General features: G+C 34.3%; 1 protein-coding gene across 1 annotated transcript in view; it reads left to right on the top strand.

Annotated features, from left to right (window-relative positions):
* SND1 (staphylococcal nuclease and tudor domain containing 1) overlaps window positions 1-20,681 on the top strand; it is a 462,540-nt gene that overhangs the window by 208,573 nt on the left and 233,286 nt on the right. The window contains exon 13 of the mRNA XM_074268024.1: window positions 11,929-12,039. Coding sequence (XP_074124125.1) covers window positions 11,929-12,039 — 111 coding nt within the window. The remainder of the gene's footprint in view (window positions 1-11,928; window positions 12,040-20,681) is intronic.

The following is a 20,681-nucleotide window of genomic DNA, read 5'->3' as shown; positions in this document are numbered from 1 at the left end:
ACTGAGAAAGAAGCTGATAAAATGGAGAATTATACAGCAATTTTACTTGTCTTATAAAAGCCATAACTGCAGTATTACTGGATAAATGAAGCCATCAAATAGAGGTAGCAATGAGATTACAGTACCTCCAAATTCCCGGGGGCAGAATAAAATTACCTGTTTAGTAAGCAGAGAGAGAACTATATAGAGCAATGTTTCTTATCCTTATTTTCTAAATAATTTGCTCCTCCTCTGTTGGAACATCTTATCAGGCAGATTCATAAAGTTGAATGTTAATTTTTTCTTCACCAACTTCTCTATACTTCCTTGCCTCTACTGCTCACTCATTTATGGGTTTGCATGTCCATAGTGTGACTCTCTTACAGGCTTCAAAGACTTTGTTTCCTATGGTAGTTCTGGCAAGACCTGCATTCAGGTAGCAGGTAAAAAGCACCAGGCTGACCATTAATATTTTCCACATTGTATTCATCACTGGTCACTTCTACCTAGCCTTTATAAATCCATGCCAAATCTGTTAAGAAGCCTGTGGGCCTGCAGCAAACCTGTACAATAAATGGCAGCATAATTTGTCAGGCCAGCCTTCACACCATACTTTGGTAACTCATGGGTATCAGGGACACAGACAATCCTATCCCTTTCTATACGGGCATAAGCAGATAATGTCTTTGTTGTGACACAGATGATCATGTGATACTTGGGGGTATTATACTTGTTCTTGTTCTGGATTATTAGGTGTTTCCTTGCATAATAATACGTTTTTCCCTCTTGCCTTTTCTGGTACTTCACCTGGTACCTTTTGAAGTGGTTTGTGTTTTTGTTTTTGTTTTTGTTTTTATTTTTTTCTTTCTTTTTTTTAGGGGGGGCATTCCCTCCCTTGCAAAATAATTTGTGATAATTCATTTATTTAATAATCCTATTCATTTTCTTCCCTGTAATTAAAAACATTTTCTGAGAAAAATTATTTATAAATTTCACCAAATTATCATTGAGAATTGAGGAGTAAGGAGATTAACATTAAAAAAAAAATTAATCTCTCCTCTAGAGCAAAGCTGTGGTTTGCAATACCATATGGGTTTCTGTGACAGAATATGGGGGGGGAGTCCATGAAATTATGAATTATTATCAGTAAATGTTTCGTGTGTGGGTGTATATCTGGTAAAGATTTCTCAGGTGATTGACTCTAATTTATAAGAAATCAAGCCACTCTCCAATTGATAAATGGTCAAAGGATATGAACAGACAATTTTCAGATGATGAAATTGAAACTATTTCCATTCATATGAAAGAATGTTCCAAATCACTATTGATCAGAGAAATGCAAATTAAGACAACTCTGAGATACTACTACACATCTGTCAGATTGGCTAAGATGACAGGAACAAATAATGATGAATGTTGGAGGGACTGTGGGAAAACTGGGATGCTGATACATTGTTGGTGGAGTTGTGAAAGAATCCAACCATTCTGGAGAGCAATCTGGAATTATGCCCCAAAAGTTATCAAACTGTGCATACCCTTTGATCCAGCAGTGTTATTTACTATTGGGCTTATATCCCAAAGAGATCTTAAAGAAGGGAAAGGGACCTGTATGTGCAAGAATGTTTGTGGCAGCCTTCTTTGTAGTGTCTAGGAACTGGAAAATGAACAGATGCCCATCAATTGGAGAATGGTTGGGTAAATTATAGTATATGAATGTTATGGAATATTATTCTGTAAGAAATTACCAACAGGATAAATACAGAGAGGCTTGGAGAGATTTACATCAACTGATGCTGAGTGAAATGAGCAGAACTAGGAGATCATTATATACTTCAACAATGATACTGTATGAGGATGTATTCTGATGGAAGTTGGTATCTTCAACAAAGAGAAGATCTAATTCAGTTCTAATTGATCAATGATGGACAGAATCAGCTATACCCAGAGAAGAAACACTGGGAAATGAGTGTAAACTTAGCATTTTTTGTTTTTCTCCCCAGATTATTTTTACCTTCTGAATCCAATTTGAATCCTTTGCAATCTGAATCCTTTGCAACAACAACAACAAAATTCGGTTCTGCACATATATATTGTACCTAGGATATACTATAACATATTTAATATGTATGGGAATGCCTGCCATCTAGGGGAGAGGTTGGAGGGAAGGAGGGGAAAAATTCAGAACAGAAGGGAGTGCAAGGGATAATGTTGTAAAAAATTACCTATGTATGTGTACTGTCAAAAAATGTTATAATTATAAAATTAATAAAAAAAATTTAAAATTAAGAAAACAAATTTAAGTAAAACAGAAGTTATTTTATTAAAATTCTGTCAAGAAAATTTTAAAGTATGATTTTTTGTGCCTGCAAATTCAGTGGTTTCAAATTGCAATCAGTGTAGAAAACATGTCTATGAAATCCAATCTTAGTCATAGCAGTATGCAATATATCATATTTTTGTTTGATTATTTTATTCTCTCTGATGATTAGATTACACTATTTTATATCATATATTTTATTTTTATTATTTTTATATCATATATTCTAATATTGTGTTTCAATATCTCATGTTCAACTGTACTTCAATTCTCATGTTCAAAGTAAAATAATATATGAAACTAGAAGGTTGAAGCTTTACGTGATCTTCAAGAGATAGATTTTTTTTTTGCTGATCTACTATAATGCTGTAAAGTGGTTTATATTTATTTCACATGAAATCTTTGGAATGCATACATGACTTCAGGCTATTAAAATTATTCTATAATTATGGTTTTATGTAAAATGGATAAGGAAATTAATTTCAGTAATAGCCTAATGTGAAGAAAGTTCTCTCAACCGTTTTTTCTACTATTAAATTCTGGATGATTTAAAAAAAAAAAAAAAAAAAAAAAGATTTCTCAGGTGAAACAGGGTCATGAGTGAGAAAAGGTTGAGTAGTCCTGCTCTAGAAGAATCAATCCTTTAGCTTCTCCCATGCTTGCAAAATAAGATTTTTCCCATATTCATTCCCAGGTAGAAAACACTCTGCCAAATCCTCCCCCAAGCAATTCTTAGGCAAGTATGTGTCTTTAGTGAAATTATCCATTGAAAATTCAAGTGACTCCACAATCCCCAGCATTTCCACGTTGTAGAACTCAGTCTCATTTTTCTTCTGTGCAGACTAAACCCAGTGCATGCTCCAATGGTATGGATGGCAGAGAATGTGCTGGATTTGGTGGCAAAGGGCCTGTTTTGAGATCCCCTTTTATTGGTTGACTGACTTTAGGCAAGTCACTTCTTCATCAGTAATGAGAGTGTTCCACTACATCTACTCTAAGGTCTCTTCCAGCTTCTTAAATCTATGTTCCTGTCTTCTGATGTTCCCTTTCTTGGTTTTAGGTTTAAAGGGATATGAAATACTCAAAGTATCTTGCTCTAAAGAATTTGTGTGTGGTTTTTTTTTTTTTTTATCTTATTATTAAAAATTTGATTGGGCTGAATTGAATTTTGGAGGGATTCAATGACCCTATACCTTTCTTACTAATTAAGTGGGATTTTTTTTAGGTCCTAGATTTACCTTTTGCAGAGAACATTGTATCAGGACTTAGTAACTGCATTGTTATTTTTGCCTGCCAATTGTAGTTTACATTTTATTTTTGTCAGTATTTCTTATAGCTTCTTTAGCCTGGTAGTTTCTGGTGATGGCAATAAGAATGGAATATGTCTCACATAAGCCTGTCACCTAAGCATTTTTTAAATCTTGAGATCCCATTAACTATTTTCTCCTGTTGGTATGCTATATTTATATTTCTCAGTTGGGAAAGAATATAAAAACACCAAGAGAAACAAGAACAGCAGCTAGTTTCCTTAATGTTCATATGGGGAATATTTAAGCAGAGGTAGCAATCAAGCCTAAGATATCTTGAATGTCAGTCATCTTCTGTAATACTAGAGCATTATAGTCAATGGAAGGATTGTATATATATTTTATATCAAGTGGTGCTTAGAAGTGTTTGAAAGGACTTAGAGAAGACTGAATATTGAGGATAGACTATATAAGTATGTCTGTCTTTTAACTGTTTAATAAATGGTTGTCATTTAAAAGAGAGTTTATTTTGTTTAGTGTGATGGTGCAACACACCCCCAGGTTGGGGAAGGAGAAATGACAGTATAACTTGTAACAGTAGATAGAATTTATAGGAATGAAAATTTCATCTAATTATCTGAAAGAACTGATAACACTTCTGTTTTAAAAAACACTGAAGATGTCCACCTGGAAAATATATGATTAGATGTTAAAGATACCAGGAGGGCATTTATACTTTTTAAGAGATTAATAAATTGGACTGGATGATTACTAAGGTAATTTCTAATCCTGAGATACTCTGATTCTCTGACTTGCTGTATTTAAAAGAATAAAATTAAGTAAACCAGAAAAAAATAGATGTTATAATTTACAAAAGGTTCTGTGATAGACAAAGAGCCGATGGGTATGCCTGTTTACCGAAGGCAGGTGTCTTTTGTAGGGTCAGGACAGCAAAGTGGGCATGTGATAGCCATTTTGTCTGTTTTTTTTTTTTTGTTTTTTTTTTTGTTTTTTTTAAGTAATTGATATATTTTTCCCTTTGGGAAATGTGGACAAAATTCCATTTCCTAGATTCTGTAGAAAAGAGTACAATCTGAACTCTTGATGATCATATAATCTGCCCTCATTTCATTCATGCTGCCTGCAGGGTAGCCAAGAATGTAAAAATATCTGAACTTTCCTTTCTCTGTATTCAGAGCTGAAGTTTGCATTTGAGGGTCTCCAATTCTTTGGCTGCCTGTGTACTGACTATGTTACTTATTAAATGGAAGGAAGAGTTAAGTTATTAAGCATCACAATTTAATTTTATACATTATCATAGAGCAGCAGGCATTGAGGGGGAAGGGTAAGGGGAAACAAGAGTACGAAAGAGGTATGATTGTTGTGTAAAGAATGCGATGCCATCTTGGAAATTTATAGTTATTGATATTTCTAAAATGGGGCTTTGTTTACAGGTGTTCCTTGGTTGTGTGTGCAGCTACTCTTATCTGACAAACCAATTTTTATTTACCAGATCTGTAGAGATCCAAACAATAGAAATTTGGGGAGAAGACACTAGTAACTGAGTTGTGGTCCTTTCAGAGAAGTCATCAAATACATTTCATGGAGGTCATAGAGAGTGTGTCTCCCATCTGCTGCTCAGCATGTGCTGTTTCTGATTTGAGTCTAAGTGGGAAGATAGTAAATTCATAAGAATATCTGTACTGCCTCCAGCTCTCTTCCATCTGGAATAAGGCTCTTGTTCATTTTGCCCTTCACAGTTAGATTGTTTTTGTTTTTAATTCCAACCATAAAGAGACTAGTTCTACTTTGAGACTACAGTTTCTCCTTCTATAATGATACTTGATCTCTTAATGTGCCTAGTGACCAACCAGTGTGATCCCAAGTTCACTGTCTTTTCATAAATGAAGTACCTAGTATGTTTTTCACAAAGCTTTCTATGAATATATGCCAGTGAGAATGTATGTCTTTATCTTGTTCTATCTCCATATCCTTCTCTTAGAGCATGATCCCAACACCTATTGGATTCCTGAATAGATGGTTTCCTAGGGTAGATAAAGGCTGTAATAAAAGGAGATTTCTAGCATGGACATTGGGATCTCTTTTGCTTTATGAAAGATATAAGTTGTAAGTTATGCCTTTCAGATAGCTAAAATGTCCTGCATTATGCAGTGGTTACTGTTCACAGCCTTAGTATACATTGTCTTTAATACCACACTTAATTACAATTCTGGTTATCTGTCTTATTCTTAATTCATGAGTTTTGACTGATGGACTTCCTTATAGCTTGTAAAGATTCTCAGTGATTTTACTTTTCTACTAGAGGTCACATACTGAATGAATCTGAACTGCTGGTTTTTCTTGCTGTCATTTTATTTAATCTTGATTCAAATTACTGTAGAGGTATTTTTGTGCCTATATATGTTTGTCTACATACTTTTCCTTTTAGAAAAAAAATCTTTCCTTTTATAATATCCATAGAAATTCAAGTCTTGGCACTTCAGTTGTTGCTTTTTAGTGGACATCATAAAACACAAATAGCCAGATTGAAAAATGTCTGTCCTTCCCCATAATCAGGAATATCAGTTTCCTCTGGATAACTGAAGATTTTCATTTCATAAGACATGCCTAGTTTTGGGCTCTATTCCTATTATTTCCGTTTTATTTGCTAGTACCTATTTAGAACCAGAATTTTTAGGTTTGAATGAATTTTAGGGAACATTTAGTCCAACTTCATGTTATAGAAGAAACTGAGTTCTAGAGAAGTAAGGTTATGTAATTTACCAAGACCAGGATTATTATTCCAAATCTATAGTACTCTTATCATGATCAAATGATATACCTTGCTGGAATGTTTACTTGTAATGAATGACATTTCCAAAATTAAGAGAATTCAGTTTTTCTGGGAAAGCATTTGCAATGATTCCATGCTAAATATTTCATAGTAACAATTTTACATTGTAAAAATGACAGCTTCCTCAAGTATCTATAGAATAAAACTTCCTTAAATTGAAACAGTATAGCTCCAAGTAAACATAAAGAGAAAGATGTCAAGGCATAAATCTCCCTCACTTTTACATAGCCTGCATATTTAATTTAGTGTCAATATTATTGAAATAAATTATTTTTTTCTTGAGTAAAACAACAAATTCTATATGACAAAGGAGTTGTTTTGTCATATCATATAAAAAAATTGCCCTTGTCCAAATGTATGACAACTTTTATGCCTTTTCTTCTCTGCCTTTCTTCTTTTCTCCCTTCCTCACTCTCTCTTCTCTCCCTCTCTCCCTTCCTTACTTCCTTAGTTCCTCTCTCCTTCCCTCCTTCTCCTTCTTCCTTTCTCCTTCCCTCCATTATTTCCTTTTCCTCTCTCCCTTCTTTCCATAAGGGTTAAGAGACTTTTCTGCGATCACAGAATTAGTAAGTTTCTAAAACTGGATTTGAACTCAGATTCTGCTTAATTCAGAGCCTGTGGTTTATCCATTGAGTCACCTACCTGCCCTCCCCACCTCTATTTAGAACTAAAACAAGGATAAGATAGAAGAATAACAATATGATATTTGTGGAACATTGACAGAAATAGAGACTGAAGACCAATAATATCAGATCCTGCAAGCATTATTCATCATTTGTATGTTTCTTCCTTCCTTTTATCCACTATTTATTTTCTAAATGTTTTAACTTTAATTCTTATTTTTATATCACCAAATATAGTTTATTTCTATATCTACCCTTTCCCTTTCCTATCTAGAGAGAAAAAATAATTCAGCAAGACAAACCAATACACCAACTAGGTTTGAGTATATGTGGTGCTATTAAATATCCAGAATCAACAAACTTCCCTTTATTCTAAATCTTTTCTTTTTTTTTTTTTTCCACGCCTTCTGTCTTATATTTTTAAACCTGGCTACTTCTCCATTTCCTTTGCTGGATACTTATTTAGCTCAAGCCCTCTAACCATTCATGTCCTTCAGGATTCTCTCATGGGCCTTCTTTTCTCCTTTTATATTATTTCAATCGGTGATTGCATCAGTTCATCTCCACCTGCCTCTCAGATATCTTAAACTCAACTTATCCAAAACAAAATTTTTACTCCTAAGACCTCCCTCTTCTGGACTTTTTTTATTGCAATCAAGGATACCACCATCTTCCCAATCCCTCAAGGTCAAAACCTAGGTGTCATCCTCTGTCTTTCACAGAACCATCCTCCCTTTTACCACTTTTACCCATTCAATCTGTTGTCAAAGCTTAGTATTTCACCTCTGCAACATCTCTAGTTGTAAACTCTCATCACCTCATGCCTTGACTATTGGATCTCCTGTCCCAAGTCTCTCTCCACCCTGATCTATCCTCCAATTAGCCAACAAAGTGTTTTTCCTAAAGTACAGTTCCAACCATGTCCATGTCTGTGTCTAACCATCCTATACTTAAAACTTGGTCAGACATTGAAGACTCCAAGGCCGTCCACTTGTTCCATCACCAGTTGTCCCTCTTTTGCCTTACTGCTAGATTTCCATGACTATAAGACAGAATGGGGCTGATGACTTTGTGCAGACTCTTCACTTAGATCCAATTCATGCATGCTTCAAAACATCATCCCTTAATGGCATGGGTTCTCTTCAAAAATGAAGAATGAACAAGTGGCTCTCTATCCTACAAGATGTAGTACAAAATCCAGAGTTTGGGGTTGGAAATCCTTCACAATCTAGTTCTCTCCTACTTTTTAAATCTTATATCTTGGTCCCCATCATGTACTCTCTGGTGTAGTGAGATTAGCCTTCCTGGCTCTTCCATATCCAAGACAGTCTCCGAGTTCTGGGCTTTCTGTCTGTCCTCCAACCCTGGAAAATCCTCTTCATGCTACCAACCACCTGTCTTTTACTAGAAGATTTTCCCATCCCCTCAATTCTAGTGTCTTCTCTCATTTTTCCCTCCTATTCCTCTTGTATATAGCATGGTTCTACATTTTTATTTGCTTGTTGTCTTTCCCAATTAGATTGTGCACTCATGGAAGGCAGGGACTATCTTTTACATCTTTAATATGCCCATTTTAATGACTGACTCAACTGTATCCCACCTCTACCATGAATAACTTTCACAGTAAAGCAGTTAGTATCATCTTTTTCAAAGTTTTCTCATCTTTTTCAATTCCTTCATTTAAAGGGCTAGATGTTCTTTGAAGCAAAGTCCCTTCCAACTCTCCATTTATAATCTTGTTACCTAGAGTTTTACTTCAAAGATACATTCTAGCAAGTAATGCTGGAGTCTGTTGCCTTTTAATGCCTTCTCTTTGGTGATTATTTCCAATTCATCTTGCATATTTATGTAGTTGTTTCCATGTTGTCTAATGATACTTGTGTTACATATTTCACAGATTTGTTTTGAGGAAAGTGTTTTATAAACTGTAAAATCTACTTTAAATGCATTGTTGTTGTTTCCAATAAAATAACAAAGTTAATCCCTACTCTTTACCATGTTTGGAAGCATCCCCTCCTTTTTTTTTTTTTTTTTAAAGCTGATGTTGAGACTGATATAATTTGGCAGTCCATTGAGGAAGAATTCTTAATTGAGGCTATCTAGACTCAGTTTCATTGTTTTACATGTTGGCTACTTGAGGGGTAATGACAAGAGTTAAGCTTAAGAACAACATATAAAATCTACCTTCATCTTTCTTTCTCTTGAATTGCATTTGTTTCCATTGGAATCCATGCTTCAGAAATAGCTAGTTTTCCATCAACTTTTATGTTCATTTATAGTCTTCCTGGGAGTCCACTTACAGAGTATAAAGGACACTAGAATTTAGTGTCTAACTAGGTTTCAAGTTAGAAGAGGTATTCTTGGAGAGCTGGCTCTGCTACAGTGTGTGATCTTGGGCAGGCCATTTCTTTTTCCTGAGTCTCAAGCTCCTTCATGTAAAAAACAAGGAAATTTAAATTGTATAATTTGTAGACTAACTTACAACTCTAAATTTTGTGATTTTCGCAGCACATAAAGTCACAAAATTTTAAAGAATTCAAGGGGACTTTAGCAGAAATGTAGTTCAACCCATATCCATAAGTAATTTATAACTTTTATAACTACCTGACAGATGGGTATACAATCTCTGCTTGAAGATTACTATTGAGAGGAATGCCATTATGTCAAAGCTACTGGTAGTATTTCTAGAAAACTCACAATTTATTCAGAAGCTTGGGGGGGGGTTGTTTGTTTGTTTGTTTTTAAATCTAACTAACTTCAAATTTACTTTGGCATCAAACAGAACAAATATAATTCCACATTCACATAACCTTTCAAATACTTAAAGTTATCTATCATCTCTCTCCTTTTCTTCTATTCACTGAATATGCCCAGTTCCTTCATTTGGATTTCATATCATGGACTCACTATTTTGGGTTCCCTCATATATACACACTGTCCAACTTAATGTCATTCTTAAATTGTGTCCATTGGTCAGCTAATTTTTATTAATATATCTGCTGTGTTCTAGGCATTGTGACAAGTGCTGAAATGTCCAACACTCTCGAGAATCCAGATGTGTTATTGCCAAAGCAGAATAGAAACTATCAACTCCTTATTCTTGGGAGCTTTGCCTTATTCTTTAGTCAGCGATTACATTAGCCTCTTTTGTCTACCACATTACAGTGCTGATTCATATTTAATTTGCAATCCACTGAATCTTCTGGCTGTACTTAAGGCAAACTGCTGTTTTAAACATGCCTCCTTTCTGTCTTGGACTTGTAAAGGTGACATATTTTTTTTTTTTAACTTATATGTAAAGATTGTTCCAGTTGAATGTCATTTTACTAAATCCAGCCTCAGTATTCAACTCATTTCAATAAATACTTATTAAGTGCCTGTGCTAAGCACTGGGGATACAATAAGAAAAATAAAAGACAGTCCTTACCCTAAAGAACTGAAGACTACACACAAAAGAAAGCAGGAAAGCAGAGGATGGAAGGACAAGGGGAGTCTCTAGCATGGGAATAGCTTTTTTTTTTTTTTTTTAATGGAGTTCAGGACCAAAGATGAAAGATTCAGATGAGCTCTGTCATTGTGTTTGCCATGTCCCACAGCTTTGTGCTATCTGTGGTTTTGATGTACATTCCATCTATACCTTTATCTAAGCAGCCCATTTGGACAAGAATTTATACTATAATACAAACAGTATAAAAACAATTTTGAAAGACTTAATTGTGGTGATCCACACCGTGCTCAGTTATTGATTCCAGAAGTCTAATAATAATGCATGCTATTTGCTTTCTGACAGAGAGATGGTAGTTTGAGCATACAAAAGGAGACATCATTTTGGACACAGTCAATATGAGCTTTAAATAAGTTGGTGCTTTAATAAGTATACTTATTATAAGAATTTATTTGTGGGGAATACAAGGTAGAAAGGAAAGGAAAGAAATGTTTGTTAAATTGGGAAAAAATTAACTAAATATTATTATTTAGTTAGAATTTTTTTCTATATTCAGAGTATATTGTTTTCTTGGCTCTGCTTATTTTCTTTGCATTGGATCATATAAGTAACATTTATAATAGGATTATATAAGTGAATAGATTGAGATTTAACATCCTGGAAGTCCTTATTCATATGTTTAAATAAAGCTTCCACTAAAGTGCTGCTCTTTGTCTGGGATCTTCTAAAAGTTTTGGTGTGGAAGAGAATTGGTATAGACCAGTAAAAATAGGACTTATTATACGGGGATTATATTTCCCCAGGACTAATTTATTTTTGATTATTCCTATGTTCCTGAATATTATTTTTTAAGTGTCTCTCCTTCCATTAATTAAAAAGCAAAATACAAATCCTAACACATCAGCAGTACAATAGTGACAGAGTATTTTCTATTCTTTTTTGGCTTATTTTGATAGTTTTTGCATTGAGCATACCACACATGATGAGAGGGCCTAGGATTCCATTTATTTCATATTTATTTCTGATGATTTTGTAATTTTCCAAATTCAGCTAAAAGCAGTCTAGGAAGAAAGTATGCAAGGATGGCATTTTGAGAAATTTAGGTGGTATTTATGATTTTTATAATATCTTTAGGTCTGAAGTTTTTAGCCTAATTTTTGTTTTCAGAAAGTAAGGACAGGTTTAGTCTTTCTGTAGCTAGAAAAGTTCAGCCTATTTTGGTCTTTCAATAGATAATTTGATTTTGGGATGTATATATTTGGGAGAGAATGTGTCCCCACCCACCAAGGGGATCTTGATTCTTAGTTTTGGTTTCTTAGCATTTAAGGTCTTTGATCTGGTGTTCTTTATTTGTTTTGTTGTTGGGATGGGAGTTAGGGAGGGGGGGGAGTAAAGGACTAATTGCCAAGAGGCAAGTCTGTCTATATGACTGAGTATTCATTGGCCTGTCTTCTGTATTGCAGAAACATTGCTGAGGCTCTTGTCAGCAAAGGACTGGCAACAGTGATACGCTATAGACAGGATGATGACCAGAGATCTTCCCACTATGATGAACTGCTTGCTGCTGAGGCCAGGTAAGATGGAATAATTTTTTTTTCCCAAGAAAAGTTGGGAATATAGAACCACTCATTTCAGTTCTACATACAGCAAATCATTTTATTTTATTTATCATTTCCACACACACATATATGCATGCGTGGCATGTTGTTATGATTAATACTGTTATTTTCTAGCTGGTGCTACTGGGGCGCTGCTTATATACCTACTACATCTCTTTTTTACCATACAGAATCCACTATAACTCAACACCTATTTTCACCTATAAACCTTTTGTTATATATAGAAGAAATGAAAACATTTATTAAGAAATGAATTTTGTCTTCACACTTCTAACAACTGACAGGAGAAGTGTGTTTAAAAAAGCCTGTGACATTTCACCACTGTGCTTTTTCCTATGGCTAAACACCCCAAGGGTATTCAGACAATATGGTACCATTTCTTGCCTTTGACAGACCTTAAGAACCATTCCCAAGGAGATTTGTGTCACTTGGTCCCAGTAGTAATTGAGTTCATGCTTCTAATAAGTGAAGTACTTTTGGGAACCACTTTGAACAATACAACAAAATTCTTGGCCCTATCCAAAATACCACTTTTTGTAGTAGTTATTGGAAGGGTCTGCTAGATAGAAAAGCTATTGTCCTTCACTTAATAAAACAGACAATTCAGATGATATAAAGATCTGTTTTAAGTGAGCAAGTCATTCTTGTCCTAGTAAGACATAAAGAAGAGAAATAAACCTGGTACATGATATCCAAACTATATTTAAAACTTTGTAATTGACAAGTGTTTTTCTTGCTCTTAGGGCCCAGAATAACATTCTGGGCTGACATTTCCTTCTAAGGCTATGCCACGTGTTGATAAATAGATTACTTCTGGATTATTATGCAGAATGTCAGCCAAACAGTCTGTCAGGGATCTCTGTTGTTTTTGGTCATTGGTGGCTTTTCCCAGAGGGGTGGGTAAAGATCTGATTTTTCTGGATGGAATAAGAAATCATCATTTTTATCTATTCAACATTTAGCCATGCCAATAATGAACATTGTGAAAGGCAGCCCAAATGAGTTAATTTTCTTTTGTTTGGATATTGGGTGGAATTGTATATTCTCAGTTTGCAGAGAAAAAGAGGTGACAGTATTGCCCAGTATACTAGTGACCATATGTTTCTGCTGTGTAGAAGTTTGGGGGGGAAGAGGAGAATTTAAATTAGGAAAGTTGGTTACGTGGTGATAATTATCAAGATTCCAGGAAAGATTGAGAAATGAATAAGTTTTTTACATTGCTTTTAGAAATAAATTTGTTATACTACAATGTTTAACACACATATCCAAATATTACAAGCCTTTTATTTTATTTAATAAAGATAATTTTTCCTGATATTAATTATGAATTGGAGAGATACAGGTAATACGATGTAATAAGGAGTTCACTTAAACTGAACTCCTTGGAAATCATTGTGTTCATTCATTCAGACTAGTAATTGAAAAACCTGCTAAAGAATTATTGTCTATTAAATCAGGATTCCTTATTCTTTCCCACTTGACAGACAACAAAGTTTTCAAAATGAGTACAAGCCATTGTATGTTACAAAAGTTTTTCTTCTGGAGTATTAATGAAACTCATGAAAGTGATAACTCTGAAACCTCAAAAGTGTGAAGTTAATAGAAGATTAAAGTTTTATAAACCAGGAAAGACAGAGACAGTTGACCAAATCAAAATGTTATGTGATAATGTGATAACATGTTTTAACACGTGATCATGCACATGCGTTGTGGTGTAATTGAGCTAGGAATTGGTAGACTGGGATTCTTGGTTTTGTTTTACCACCAACTGACTGTGTCTTAGCTATATTAAGATTTCTTTAACTTCTTTTGGACATAATTTTTTCATCTGACAGATAGGGTTGAAGCCAAATAGATTTCCATCACACTATTCAGTCCTGAGAGTCTAGGAAAAAAATTATCAGCAGCCTTTCAATACCAGTCTTTTGTTTTAAATTAATTTGAGGTTCCCTCATCCTCACCACCATGCTGTCTCCCACTCTACCTTTTATTCTTCTTTTTAGTGCCATATCCTCTTGCATGTCTCACTAAGAGCCTTATCACCTTATTTATCTTTTCAGTTGATCCTGAAATCTGATCCCATGCCTTTTGAATACTTTGGTTTGGGATTATTTTTCCTGAGTTTTCTTAGCTATACATTCTCTGAAGTTCTACTTCCTGATTTTTGCCTCTATTTCTCAGGCCTTAGTACTTCCCAACTGTCTCCTTCAGATCTCATTAATGAGTTGTTTGCTTCTTTTCTTTTTCTTAGGTGTTATTCCAAAATAAGTACAGATTTGGTTTTGACCCCATACCTTGACACATGGTCTTACACTTAATCCTTTAAAATCTTTATTGCTTATGTTCCAATCCAAGTCAATCTGAATTAATTTACCAAGAAAAATTTCATGAGGTGCTGTAACCAAGTATTACCAAGGCCAAATTAATGACATCTACCATTTTCATTAAACATTCATTCAGAAGCTCATTGGGAAAATAATAGAGAAGTTTCAGAGGAAAGGTCTTCATAAAAATGAAGAATGAATTCTTTAGGCCTCAGAGCTGTGACAGTTCATTACTAAAAATATAGCTTTGATACTCCCTCAACATTGCTTAGTAGATTTCCCTTCATGCTTATACTTGGTTAAGCCAGTGATTTTGCATCGTTTTCCTCTGTAGACGTTATGTTCCAGAATACTTTGTCTGTTAATCCTTTGAGATGAACGTGGTAAACTTAACTAAAGGGCAGTTTGTTAACATGTCTCTCTGCTTTGCTCAGTGCAGCTGGCTTGCAGCAAACAACAGGAGTCGATGGGATTGTTCTTTACTCTGGCCTGATCTTATAGCTCTCCCAATCATGCACTTATGGGAGTGCAGGAAGAGTTGAGCAATGAGTACTTTGAGAGACAGAAAGAAGACTATTACTGCCAATTTACAGCTGGCTCAATATTTTTTAGGTGCACACACACCTGTGTGTTGAAAACTAGCTCGTGCTTGTTCTACCTGTAGACTTTTTTAGAACCCTTCTTTATTCAAATGCTTTGCAGTTTTTTGGGAAGCCTTTACTAAACCAGCAGTTTGCATAAAGCTATCTCTCTCCTTATTTAAAAGGCAAACAAAAGACAAAATTCCCAAATGATGGCCTTCCTTTTTTGGCTCACTTGTCTTTTGCCAACTGCCTCTCCCCCCACTGCCTCATGTCTCGCCAAGATAAGGTTTTGCCATTTTCATGGAATCTTGGATCTTTTTTCTCATATAGGCTCTGTGGAAAAGCCTTCCCAATTAACAGCCTCTCCTTTTGCAAGAGGGAAGATAGATGCCTGTTACAGCTAAACCATACTTTTGCCAACAGTTTTCTTGAACTGTGTGTCTCTATAAAACCTAAGAAAATGACCTCTAATCCCCTTAAGTTTATATATATATATATATATATATTTTTTTTTTTTTTTTAAATAGAGACAACATAGGACTTATTCTTGATTTTTCTGCATGACTGTTCTAGTTTTATGTTTTTAGATATTGCCAATCCTCCTAAAGCACGAATAAAAAAAAATTTTTTTTTTTAACTTTTTGATGACAAAGATCTATGGATCCCTTCTCAGAATAATATTTTTCAGTGTAAAAGAGGATGCATAAGATTATAAAGGAAACTAGTTACCATGGAATACAGTTAGCAAGATATTTTGAAAATTCATTAACTTATCAAAATCTATTTCTCTACGGCAAAGGGGGGAGTAAATCTGGTTACATGTACTACAAACAAGTTGAAGAATGAGGGAATAAATTTAGAACCTTTTTTCTTTAGCCTTTACTTACACACACACACACACACACACACACACACACACACACACACACACACACACACACACTTTTTGCTTTCATCTACTATATTTGTTGTCTTTTTCTTTGTTGTGGACTATATTACTTACATGTTCTTATAGATCAATATTGTAACTTGTAGTATAATACATTGCCTCATCAAATTTAATGTGATAGAATGTTAATTACATGGACACATTTCCGGTTTGTCTTGCTTTAAGCACCTTATTATACGGAAGTTATATTCTGTTGTTAGTATGGTTTTCAAGTAAATTAAAAAGAACAATGTTGCACGTAGATTCTGCCTTTATATTTCTTGAGCTCCCAATGGGTGCATTTTTGGAAAAAAATAATTATAAAAATACTTCATGATCTGTAAAGAAGCCTTGTCTCATTACGGTGAAATGGCATGTAAAGAAACCATTTCTCATTATAGACAAATGAGCTTCTTCTAAGGACTTTTCCATTAGATCCTGTAATTAGATCCTTCCCCATATTATAGATCCTGTAATTTTAGAAAAAGAATGCATTTGTTTGTATTTTTTCATGCCTTATTTTCTCTGGGGGAAAAAAACCAAGCATCTTCTTATAGTACAGTGTTTAAGCCAATTTAAATACATTTTTCACGTTTTATAAATTTATTAGCAATATCTCAGGAAATTATCCAACATGCTAGCTACATAGAAATACAGAATTCTGTAGTTATGCTGATTACCTTTGTGGGTGACATACATAAGCCTGTCCAAATTTCAACTTTCATTTACCTCCTTTCTTCCCAAGCTTGTCAGGAAAATTCTGTTTAATCCCTATAAGACCCAGTTCTGATTAAGGTCCTTGCAAAAAATACCTTCTGTTTTCTTTAAGCCAATTTAAAGATTCTCATTTCTTCTTCTTCTTCTTTTTAATGTTTAATTTAATATTTTATTTTTATGTTATATGTAAAACTTTTTTCATTTATTTTTAAAAGTTGAGTTCCAGATTCTCTATCTTCTTACCTACCCAGCTCCTTCTCCCCATTAAGAAAGTACATGTGAAGTTATGCAAAACATTTCCATAAAAGACATACTGTGACAGAATATATAGATTTTTCCCCATTTGTCCCTTCCCCCAAAAAAGAAAACCCTCAAGAAAAATACAGTTTTACAAAAAAGTATGCTTCAATCTATATTCAGACACAAATAGTTATTTCTCTGAGTATGTTAGAGCATTTTTCATCCTAAATCCTTCAGAATAGTTTTGCATGTATTGCTGAGAATAGTAAAGTCATTTACATCTGATCATCCCTCAATATTGCTATTACTTTATACACAGTTCATTTCGCTTTACCTGAGCTCATGGAAGATTTTCCAGGTTTTTTGAGAACATCCTGCTCATCGTTTCTCAGAGAACAATAGTATTACATCACAATTACATATCACAATTTATTCAGCCATTCTCCATTTGTTGGGCTTCCTATCAGTTTCAAGTTTTTGCTGAAAGAAAAGAGCTGCTTCAAATATTTTTGTACATACAGGTCCTTTCCTTTGTTTTTTAATCTCTTTTACAATACATGCCTAGTCCCTAGATCAAAGGGCATGAAGATTTTATATTCCTTTGGACTTCGTTACTCTACAGAATAGTTGAGTCAGTATATAATTCCACCAACACTATATTAATGTCTCATTTTTTCCTGCCTTGGCTCCATCATCTGTAATTTTCCTTTTCTGGCCCATTAGCCAAATCTAATAGTTCTAAAGTAGTACCTCGGTAAGAATTCTCAGTAAGAATTTTTTTTTTTAATATGGCTATAAATAACTTGATCAGTTCATCTGAAAATTTCCTTTATCAGAATTGGCTCAAAGAGGGAAACTTAATTGGACATAGATATCCTACAAGATAGTAGAAGGAGTTGGGGGGAGGGGGTAGTGAGGAGGCAGGTAGCAGAATAGTGAAAGGAGGGCCAGTTGGGGGAAGATGATGAGAAGCAAAACACTTTTTTAAAAAAAAATTAATTTTATAATTATAACTTTTTTTTTTTTGACAGTACATATGCATGGATAATTTTTTACAACATTACCCCTTGCCCTCACTTCTGAATTTTCCCCTCCTTCCATCCACCCCCTCCCCTAGATGGCAGGCAGTCCCATACATGTTAAATGTGTTACAGTATGTCCTAGATACAATATCTGTGTGCAGAACTGAATTTCTTGAGCAATACACTTTTAAGGAGAGACAAGATGAAAGAAAGAGAATGTAAAATAAATAAAGGTGAAATAAATAAAGCAGAACCAGGCAGTCATTATACACAGCAACAACAAGACTATAAGATGATCATTTCTGATAACTGTGACTCTTTAAAACAATGAAATGATCCAGACTGGTTCCAATGATCTTGGGTTGAAGAGAGCCATCTACACCCATAGAGAGGACTGTGGGAACTGAGTGTGAATCACAACATAGAATTTTCATTCTTTTTTTGTTCGCTTGCATTTTGTTTTCTTATCCTTTTTTTTTTTTTTTTTTTTCCCTGTTTGGTCTGATTTTTCTTGTGTAGCAAGATAATTGTATAAATATGCCTATATTGAATTTAACATATATTTTAACATGTTCAACATATTTAACATGTTTACATATTAATATATTTGGATTATTTGCCATCTAGAGGAGGGGGGTGGGGGAAGGAGGGAAACATTTGGAACACAAGGTTTTGTAAAGGTCAATATTAAAAATTATGTTTTGAAAACAAAAAGCTTTAATAAAAAAAATTTCTTTGGGAAAAAATAAAATATTATTCTATATTGAAAAGAAAAGGAAAACATCCCCAGATTTTAGACAGTTAAGAAGCCAGTAATAGCTGAATGTGATGTTTTGGGTTTATTTATTTATTTTTTTAGATTTCTTTTGCTTTCCTTGTTCACTTTATAATTCTTAAAGCTATACACACAAGCCTTCTATATGGGGAAAAGAAAAAGGGAGAGTTTATGTAGTTTGGTGGTACAGTTGAGATAGTACTGATTAAAAATGAGTATTTGTGAAGGAAGTTCTTTCTTATTGGGGGAATAGGCAAGGCTAAGCAGATGTGATAACAGGAAAGTGTATTAAAAGGAGGAAGTGGTTTCCTGATGCAGATAAATGTGAAAAAATTTAGCTCTTTCTTTTCTTCAGAAAAGATGACGCACTCAACATCCAAATGGAAGCAATCAATTGCATTTAAGGCAGTACAAATGGCTACTTCTTGGGAGCAGTATAATATCTCTACTACCAAATAGTTTTTTCCTTCAAGATATTAAGAATTGCGGCTCAGCTCCCTTCTTCAGATACTGTTCTTCTGCATCTATCTTTTTTTTTTTTTTAATTTTAATTTTAATTTTATTTTATAATTATAACATTTTTTTTGACAGTACATATGCATGGGTAATTTTTTACAACGTTATCCCTTGCACTTACTTCTATTCAGATTTTTTCCCTTCCTCCCCCAACCCCCTCCCCCAGATGGCAAGCAGTCTTATATATGTTAAATATATTACAGTATGATTTAGATACAATATATGTGTGTAGAACCGAATTTTTTGTTGCACATGAAGAATTGGATTCAGAAGGTAAAAATAACAGTTTACATTCATTTCCCAGTGTTCCTTTTCTGGATGTAGCTGGTTCTGTCCATCATTAATCAATTGGAATTGGATTAGCTCTTCTCTATGTTGAAGAAATCCACTTCCATCAGCATACATCCTCATACAGTATCATTGCTGAAGTGTATAATGATCTTCTGGTTCTGCTCGTTTTACTCAGCATCAGTTGATGTAAGTCTCTCCAAGCCTCTCTGTATTTCTCCTGTTGGTCATTTCTTATAGAACAATAATATTCCATAACCTTCATATACCATAGTTTACCCAACCATTCTCCAATTGATGGACATCCATTCATCTTCCAGCTTCTAGCCACTATGAAAAGAGCTGCCACAAACATTTTGGCACATACAGGTCCCTTTCCCTTCTTTAGTAGTTCCTTGGGATATAAGCCCAGTAGTAGTATGGCTGGGTCAAAGGGTATGCACATTTTGATAACTTTTTGGGCATAATTCCAGATTGCTCTCCAGAATGGTTGGATTCTTTCGCAACTCCACCAGCAATGTATTAGTGTCCCAGTTTCCCCACATCCCCTCCAACATTCATCATTATTTGTTCCTGTCATCTTAGCCAATCTGACAGGTGTGTAATGATGCCTCAGAGTTGTCTTAATTTGCATTTCTCTGATCAATAGTGATTTGGAACACTCTTTCATATGAGTGGAAATAGTTTTAATTTCATCATCTGAAAATTGTCTGTTCATATCCTTTGACCATTTATTAATTGGAGAATGGCTTGATTTCTTATAAATTAAAGTCAATTCTCTGTATATTTTGGAGATGAGGCCTTTATCAGAACCTTTAACTGTAAAAATTTTTTCCCAATTTGTTACTTCCCTTCTAATCTTGTTTGCATTAGTTTTGTTTGTGCAGAAACTTTTTAATTTGGTGTAATCAAAATGTTCTATTTTGTGATCAATAATGGTCTCTAGTTCTCCTCTGGTCATAAATTCCTTCCTCCTCCACAAGTCTGAGAGGTAAACCATCCCATGTTCCTCCAATTTATTTATGATTTCGTTCTTTATGCCTAAATCTTGGACCCATTTTGATCTAATCTTAGTATGTGGTGTTAAATGTGGGTCCATGCCTAGTTTCTGCCATATTAATTTCCAGTTTTCCCAGCAGTTTTTGTCAAATAATGAATTCTTATCCCAAAATTTGGGATCTTTGGGTTTGTCAAAGGTTAGAT

Source organism: Sminthopsis crassicaudata, chromosome 5 (genome assembly GCF_048593235.1).
Source record: "Sminthopsis crassicaudata isolate SCR6 chromosome 5, ASM4859323v1, whole genome shotgun sequence".
In the NCBI taxonomy this organism is placed as follows: domain Eukaryota; kingdom Metazoa; phylum Chordata; class Mammalia; order Dasyuromorphia; family Dasyuridae; genus Sminthopsis; species Sminthopsis crassicaudata.
Note: the sequence above shows the minus strand (reverse complement) of the source record. Positions and strands in the feature narration are given on the sequence as shown.